The sequence below is a fragment of the Arachis hypogaea genome, chromosome 15 (assembly GCF_003086295.3).
Source record: "Arachis hypogaea cultivar Tifrunner chromosome 15, arahy.Tifrunner.gnm2.J5K5, whole genome shotgun sequence".
Lineage (NCBI taxonomy): Eukaryota > Viridiplantae > Streptophyta > Magnoliopsida > Fabales > Fabaceae > Arachis > Arachis hypogaea.
The window spans coordinates 27,087,992-27,097,198 of record NC_092050.1 but is presented as its reverse complement, the minus strand read 5'-3'; the positions used below and the strand labels follow the sequence as shown (position 1 = coordinate 27,097,198).

Below are 9,207 nucleotides of genomic sequence, written 5' to 3'. Positions count from 1 at the left end.
GCTTTGAATAAAAATAGTGTGACTTAACTAGCAGGTAAAAATCATAGCCAAAGATAGTCGAAATATTCCTCTTTTAAGGTTTCTGTTTTGACGCATTCTGGTTCAAAAGTCAGTAAGTAGCAAGAATTTTGTGATTGTTGACTCAGCAAGAATGAAAAGCATATATTATGCTGGATTTATGTCTATAGAGCTTCAAACTTAAAGCATCAATACTTTTGCAACTTCTTTTGTTATCTTATGAAAAAGTTTTGCCAAGCTGGTAGGTTTCTTTTTACCGCAGTGACTATTTTGAAAAAATGAAGGAGATGCCCTTGATTTGTTGATAAATGGTTATTTGCTCTCTTTATCTAGTTTCATCTTGGATTTTAATCTGATAATTTCAAGCACATATTTACTTTGAATAATTAATACTTATGAAGGACAATTCTGCAGGTATATAGGAATGTCATTTTAAAAAATGAATACCAATCTTCAAAGCTATGTGAGGCACTGTACACCAATTGCGAGGACATGATGGATCGGCTTCAGGTTCTCAGACTACCTTCCATGGCAAAGTTTAATGCATTTTTCTATCATAATTGTAGCAGCAGCAGCGCATGATGAAGGTCTATTATCATAATTGCATTTTTCTGTCAACTTGTATTCTACCATATAATGGGGCATAATCTTTATAATTTCTTTTTCAATTTTTGCAGATGTTAGGGAAATTTAAGTCTCAATTTATAAAGGATTATAACCAAAGGCTTTTTAATTGGTTGGTGGCCTTCTCCCTCGTCATGGTCGTGATTGACCGCTTTATTATAAAGTTCATTTTGATCGAAATGGGAGCATTGTTACTTTTTATATTTCTTGAGACCTACACAAGGATGTTTTGGTCAGTAGAGTCACTGTACTATGATCCAGTTTGGCATTTTATAGTTACAACATGGAAAACTCTTGTTTATAGCCCAGTTCTTGATCTTGACAGGTAATTCAACTGTTTTTCATATTGATGCATCTGATACAAGTTGAAAGCTTTTAATGTTGCTGGTTTTAAATTTCTTGCTTTTGCTTCATGTGATACATATAATAAGAACCAATAGACTTAAGGCTCAGTTCTATTATAGAATCTATTATACACCATTGTTTCCATCCATGCCGCCATGGGGGTATGATCAGGTGGCACATGACGTGGACCTTCAGAAGCTTCTGGTGAGATTCGCTCTCGATAGAGCTAGCCTAGTTGGTGCTAATGGCCTAACTCATTGTGGCACATTTGACACAACGTTCATGGCTTGTTTTCCAAACATGGTGGTTATGGCTCCTTCTAATGAAACCGAACTCATGCACATGATAGCCATTGCTACAACCATAGATGACAGGCCTAGTTGGTTTAGGTTTCCGAGAGGGAATGGCGTTGGTTCCATTCTTCCAAATAACAACAAAGGCATGCCATTGGAGGTTGGTAAAGGCAAGGTGTTGAAAGAGGGAAGCAAGGTGGCTCTAGTTGGATATGGAACAATGGTACAAAGCTATGTGGCGGCAGCAAAGGTTGTTGAAGCACACGGCATCTCAACAACCGTGGCTGATGCTCGATTTTGCAAGCCTCTTGATGGACCATTGATGATGCAACTTGCAAGAGAGCATGAAATCTTGATAACAGTTGAAGAGGGTTTCATTGGAGGGTTTGGTTCTTATGTTTCTCATTTCCTTGGCCTCAATGGACTCCTTGATGGCAACCTTAAGGTCTACCTTTACTTAATTATTATATTGTGTGCAGCACCACACCATGTATATTCACCACCACACCTTTACTCTCATATATATATATATATATACCTACATGTTTGTGTTAGTGCAGTGGCGAGCCATGACTCTGCCTAATAGATACATTGAGCATGAATCTCAAAAGGATCAAATTCAAATAGCGGGGTTGAGTTCAAACCATATTGCAGCTACTGCTTTGTCATTAACCAATATTCAATGGGACAATCGTTTGCTTCTCAGCATGCAAATATGAACCTTATTATTAATAGGATTTCAAATGTAAATAAATATATAACACTAATAAATTAAAACTTTGCCAAAGATTTGTTATTAGACCATGTTTATTTGATTATTATTAAAACACGCCTGGCCTAGGATTTCAAATGTAAATAAATATATAACATTAATAAATTAAAACTCTGCCAAAGATTTGTTATTAGACCGTGTTTATTTGATGATTATTAAAACACCCCTGGCCTACTGATGGGAACATCAATTTGTACATGATAGAAAACATGGATGATTGGCTGCTATATAACTAACTTTTAAGACTCTTATATTGAGCAGAACATACAATTAAATGCAAACCGTTGATAAAATTCAACAATTACTCACAAAGGGCAAAGTTTGAACATGAAATAGCATGCACATCAACTAACTGAAATAAATCATGATAAATAAAAAGATCCATATATATTTAAATAGTCCAAAAGAAAAAAGTGTAACATATAAAGATAGCTTGTATTTTAAAGAAAAATAAAATAGTCTAATTCAATCCATAACTACAAATAAAAAAGGTAATAAAATCCTAAGTCTGCATAACAGACTATTGCATCTTTTTATTCCAGTCAGTGACAGCAAGCTCCACTATGATATCCCGCTTCGAGTTATTAGAGTCATTCACCAAATCCACAGCCAGGCGCATCCTTGTGTAATCATTGACAACCTAACAGATAGTAACAACAATATCACATAATGGAATAAACATAACTTCATTAACAATGTTATTTTTCTTACCTATGTCTTGTTACCGAGGCTCCAAGCACTTCCCTTAAATCATAAAATCAGAATATTATACTATAGTAGTAGAAAAGGTTATTAAAAAATTATATGACAAATTAGCAATAAAATGAGAAATAAGTTAATTTTACTTACTCTGACTCCAAATTGTTTCCAAAAATATAGGCAGCAATGGTCAATTCTTTATCAAAAAACTCCATCTCTTTAGTTGGCCGAAATAAAAGGTCCAAACACTATAAAAATAATGGCAACAAAAAAAAGTTCAATACTCATTCATTTTGATCAAAACAAAGTTTAAAAAAAATGTAATTATATAAATAATTTATAAGTTGGATTTTATCGTTTTCAGATCTAACGAAAACATGGCAAGTGTTTATAATAGTAGTAAAAATATTTATAAGCTACTAACTAAAGCCACACTTACATCGATAATATAAATACTAAAGCTGCATTTGCATAAAATATGATTTTTTTACTAACTTAATTACTAACCATCTTTACATGTCATTTGTTTAATCTTCCTTCTGTTTTAAAAAGTTGGACTATGTTTATTTACTCAAAATATATACACAAAATCAGCCAGATATTTTTTTTTGCATATTAAAAATAAAAAATTTTATCATCTACTAACGTTATCCGAAAAGTTAAGTACTCACACGTGGCATATCATCCCCGTCCATATTTGGATTGTAGTTGTTGTAGTAAAATCATGGACGCCCTAGAGGAAGCTTTTTCGCAAATTGTAATTCTTTCTGCAACTCCAAAAAATATGATAGTTATTTTAGACACTGTTACTTATTTGTCAATAATGTCCTCTCAATTGATCAGCTTTTCACGACATCAACAAATCAAATTCTCATATCAGCAATTGAAATTTAGCTCCCTAGTATTAATCAGGATTCTAATCAACCTTCTAATGTCACTAACACGCACAATATGATGACCAAAAAAAGAAACTGGTACTTACGAGCCTAAAGGCCTCAACAGTGAAGCTCAGACCTCCTATCTAGTGAAAAAGAGAGAAGTTGAGGAAGAGATTGTATTTTATGACTTAACATTAATATTATAATATGTGAGAATACTAAAAAGTTCTTCACCCCTAAATAGGAACAGTGGCAAATCCAATGGTTGAATGATGTTGTACTTTGTTAACTATAACATCATCTATTGTGTACTATTTTGATCAAATGCTATTTAAGTGGTATTTAATAGTTGTTATTTAAAAGTAAAAAGATAAAACCTTAACTGCGGTGACCGGTAATCCATGCTTTTTTCCCTTGCACCTTCAAGTACTCTTTTTTGTGACTGGTTCGTCACCCAAACACATTGAGGGATTGACATCAAGTATTTCTTTCAAAGGGTCTGACAGCGGAGTAACAATTGGAGCAGTATTATGCGTTTCAAAGTGTCCGACGGCGGTGTAACAACTGGAGCAGTATTCGAAAGCTTTACACCGTCACTCCCACTTTTTGGTGAGGAACCAACTGTTTTCACAATCTCTAGGAGAACTGCTATTATTCCTTGTACAACAGCTTTGCGAATCATCGTCGACAGTGCCTCGGCAACACCCTTTCCAAGCTACAAGATGCCATAAAATAAGACGCATTACTTGTATAATAAGGTAACAACACATCAAATATAAACATCACAAAAGATAATTAAAGACATGTTAAATAGAGTATGCCAAGAAATCATGCATATTTGAGTATTGTAGGCCAAAAATAGATTACCTTCTCATCCAAGGCGGAGAAGTCCATGTTTGATTCTCCCTTAGAAGTTACAAAGGCATCCAGTGTGTACTGCTCAAGCCAAATAAATTTCAGTATTTTTATTAGACTAAAAAAACTATTAAACAGAGTTTACAAAAGACTAATAATCCGATAATTTAACAAAAATAAGCGTGATTACTTTACTCATATTCTCTGCTTCTCTGATCTGCAGTGATTAAAAAAAGAGTGTTAAGTTTAAAACTTCATGATAAACACTGTTATTTATAGAGATAACTAACAAAGATAACATGAAAATCTATTTTTTTTTATATAAAGATATCCTAATAAATCAAAAAGATATTATAATTTTCTAACTAGTATTCAAATTAAATCCAATTTTTTGTAAAGATATGTAACAAATAACTAAGATATTTTATTTTTTCATTTGATATTTAAATTTAAATTTAAATTTAATCTAGTATTTTTTTTATAAAAATGTCTTACAAAATAATTACGTTAACTTGTAATAAATCGTTGTTGGTCTTTGATTTTAAAATAATTCAAACTTGGAAACTTTTAGATGTAAATATTCTGTCATGATGGTCAGTAGTTTTTATATTTACTATTGTGGTTTCGTATTTCCTTTCTTTTTTTTTCTTATTCATTTATTCTATTTTCTTTTTTTGGGGGGTCAAATCCTCTTTCCTTTAAATACCAGCTTCCCTACAACTTCAGAATAACACAGATCAAACGAATTTTTTATTAATATAAATATAAAAAATATTTTAATTTTTTGAAAATGTACTACGCAAAAGTATTGTCAAAGTACATATGGCTAATTCACATGAAGTCCCTGCGAAATGGAGACCGCAGTGCTTGCAAAATGGACTTAGGCGTGTCCATTTCGCGAGATGAAAGGCTATTTCACATTAATTTTATGTTTCCAAATTGTTTATCATTCAAATAAAAAACGTATGGACGTTCACTTATTGTTATTTTCTTAGTAAATGAATAAAAAATAAAAATTTTCTTAGCATTGTTCTTGGAGTTCTTTAAATAAATAATTTAACTATTTTATTTATTGATACATATGATTTGTAGTATATTTATTAATTTAAATTGTTTTATATTTTTCATTTACACCGTAAATGAGTTGGCAAAAAATTTTTTATAACGTTCTAGTAACAAAACATGTTTTTTAATTTTTTTTAAATAATTTACGATTTCGTAATCAAATCACAGAGCGATGAAATTTAAATTTTAGTTTACCTTTTGTTGCGGGATCGAGTTGAAAGGCTGGCCGACAGATCCTTCCTCAATTCCATCGCTCTCTTCTTTCTTCTTCGATTAAAGTTCGGTCTCTCTGTCGGTGAAAAGAACTATCAAAGCTCCCTTACTTTTCTTTCTTTCTGATCCCAAGACGTAACTGCTATTTCACTGCTTAGCCTTAACGGCCTCATAGTTTTCTCTGAGCCACTGTTCCCTGAAATTGTCACAGGTGCTATCTGGGCCTGAGATATTCTCATTTTTTAATGTGTATAGCGGCTATAACCAACTTAAGATGAACCTCGTGGATGCGAAAAAGAGTGAATAGCAGTGGTGATGGTCAAGTAAGTTGGATTTTGAGAGATGTGGAAAGTGAGTGGAGGGAGAAGAAGAGAAAAATGTAAAATACACAAATAATTGAAATGAAAGATAGAAAATTAGGGTTTCCTCCCATTCAATAGACGCGTTACTAAATAAATTCTTAATTACATATTTATTTAAAAAAAATAAAGATAGTTTATTATCTTTTAGAATTAAATACTAATGAATACATATAGGGGTTGACTCGCAGTAGGATTCAAAATTTAAATCCAAAATAAAGTACTTTTTTATTCAAAATTTAAATTCAAAATATTTTTAATTTATTACTTTTAGAAAAGTATAAAATAAAAAGATCTCAATTCTATTACAATATATTAATTCTGTCATCGTATAATTTTATAGTCAAATTCGATTGTACAAAGTTAATAACTAAAAAATAATTCACATTATGTAACAACAATATCAAAACTAAATCCTTATAATAAAAAGTGACGAATTTAAGTTATAAACATGTATAAATAATTATAATAATAGATAAGTTATAATAATAATAATTATTATATATTTTATGTTTATCATAAAGTGAGTTATAGCTTACATATCTGTTCCAAGTTCTTACTTTAATATTTTTATAAATATTATAATAATTAATCCTTCCTAATAATTTTTATATTACAATTTTTTAATAATTAAATATTTTTAATAATCCTTTAAACTTTTTTCTTTGATTTTCTATCTACTGAAAAGGCAAATATATCTTTAGAGTATTGGTAAAATGGTCTTTTCTAGATTGGTATCCATCATAAATCAACGAAGATCTAGTCGCATCCTACAACCATACCGATCCTTTTATAGTGTGGATCTTATTCGATTCGGTGACAGAGCGAATCGAATAATAGCCGCGATTGTCTTCGTGAGCGCTTATGTTAGAGAACTTGAATTTCATATTTGATTTAATTTCAAAGAGAGAAAAGATTAATGTAGTTGATTGAGAGAAAAGATTAATGTAGTTGATTATACGGAGTATATATCTTCTTGAAAGAACCTTTATGCAATTGCTCTTAGCAAGACGGAGATGACATAGTCTAGAACTCTTTTGTTTTCATCTTTTCTTACTTTGACTTTATATTATATCATAAAAAATATCTTCATTTTCTTTTAGTGCCATATTAAGTTCACATTAATAAATAAGTTCAAATTATAGTTTAAAATTCGTCCCAAAGATCATAACCTTAAATGATTAAAATGTTAACGATCCAAGTTCGAATTGGGTAACGCTCTGTCTTGACTCATATACAAATCTATAAATGAATCAAATTCATACTGTCACTATATTAATACTGAATTAAAGTTGCATTAAATTGCTAATATGATAATTTAGACTTATTTTTTATTAAAAGTATTATCTAAATTCTTTTAACACTATAGTATTATATCATAAGTAGCCTAAATAATAATATTAAGCAAAAAAATAATAAATTAAAGAAATTAATTTTCTTCTACTACTTGAAGTAATAGTTGGTGCAACACTTTTTTTTTCCTTCATAAATTCAAAAAGTATTTCCAAAATTCTTTTTACTTAAATAAAAGTATTTTATAATATACTATTAATATTTTATAAAATAATATAATATTATAACTATTTATAATATCTCGGATTTCTTATCTTTAATTTTTTATAATTAGTAACTATTTTGTGTAGGTACACAAATATATCCTTAGCTTATTTTTTCAGTTATTTCTTTTCTATAAATATATTATAGTTGTTAATTTTCTATCGTACTCAAAAAGATGGTCTAAATTTGCATGATTTTTGTACATTCAGTTTGGTCAGGTTATTTTTCTTAGTTGTAGTTGCAAAAATAATTCTAATATATAAATATCTAAAGTCTAGAATTTAATGTCATAGATATTACTTAAATAACTGATAAATTCTAATATTAGGATTTGATTAGTTTAATCTCTAAAGAAATGTTCTAATTTAATACTAGTTATACTACACATAAATTATATTAGTTATACTACAATTATACTTAATTATTTGTTCTTAGACTAAAAAATCAGATTATTATATCAGTAATTAATAATTTATTCTCTAATTTTAGAAGCATTATGGTTAAATGAATATACTCTAATTACAGAAATTAATATAATAAACTAAATCTTTTTTTTTTTTGAAATTTTGAGAATAGAACAATATTTTAAAATTAATTTAAGGTGTTTAAATCTCATAATTGGTTTGTTTTAGATAGTTATATTATGTTTTGTTAATATTTTATTTCCTAATGTGTTGGATAATATTTTATCTTGATATTATTTATATAATAGCATTAATCGATAACTTCTTTTTTAATCTTAAATAATATTATACTTACGGAAAGAGCGTGAATTTCAAATTAATTAATGGTAACATCTTATATGATTATATTATTAGGAGAAAGATAATATTCTCATTTATTACTATTATACCTTTTTCAAATTATACAAATTATTTATTTTTAAATTATAAAATCAAATTATTGTATTATTAATTAATATTTTTTTCTATTAATATAAACATTATGCAATTATTTTATGAAAGTTAGTTAAAATTTTTTTACCGAAAACATCTCCATAGAAAAGTTAGCAATTTTGCAATTCTTTGCATAATAAAATTATTGGAGTCTACGATTATACATTGACCTTAAGTCAAAATCACTTTGAGACAGAGTCAATGACTTTTTACACCAAATTGAAAGATACATCAAAAAAATATTTATGAAGATGGTCCAGTTCCAAAAGTATTTATTTACACTTCTTTAATTATTATATAAATTAAAAAAATAAAATCTCTCAAAATACCACTATCTTTGGCAAAGAGAAGTTAATGTCACTTAAATAAATATAAAAGAACTACAATAATTTTTGCCAAATTTCAGAGGAAACCTATATAAATTGCCATTAAAAAAAAATTTCAGCTGCTACAGTATAAGCATACCAAATGAAAGTGACAGCCCAAAATACAGAACTAAGTGACAAAAATGACATCATCCAATACATGTTAGGTTAGGAGAACCAATCTTTGAATAGTCATTTCTTTTTCAATACTCGCCATTAGTTCAGACAGATTTTTGTCTTACTCCAACAACAAACTTGAGTGCATAGT

At 29.0% G+C, this 9,207-nt stretch overlaps 1 protein-coding gene across 1 annotated transcript; it reads left to right on the top strand.

Moving 5' to 3' along the window:
* The first annotated feature begins 1,134 nt into the window (after window positions 1-1,134).
* LOC112748161 (1-deoxy-D-xylulose-5-phosphate synthase 2, chloroplastic-like) lies at window positions 1,135-2,060 on the top strand. Its single transcript, XM_025796362.3, has 2 exons — window positions 1,135-1,725; window positions 1,841-2,060. Exons 1-2 carry the CDS (start codon window positions 1,135-1,137, stop codon window positions 1,997-1,999), a joined length of 750 nt encoding a protein of 249 aa, XP_025652147.1. The 3' UTR covers window positions 2,000-2,060.
* Window positions 2,061-9,207: the final 7,147 nt, after the last annotated feature.

What these genes read in the sequence shown, in the direction of transcription:
- LOC112748161 (XM_025796362.3), top strand. Translation starts at nt 1,135, where the DNA reads ATGCCGCCATGGGGGTATGATCAGGTGGCACATGACGTGGACCTTCAG. An exon ending in TCCTTGATGGCAACCTTAAG is followed by an intron (nt 1,726 to 1,840) that starts GTCTACCTTTAC and finishes GTGTTAGTGCAG; the next exon opens with TGGCGAGCCATGACTCTGCC.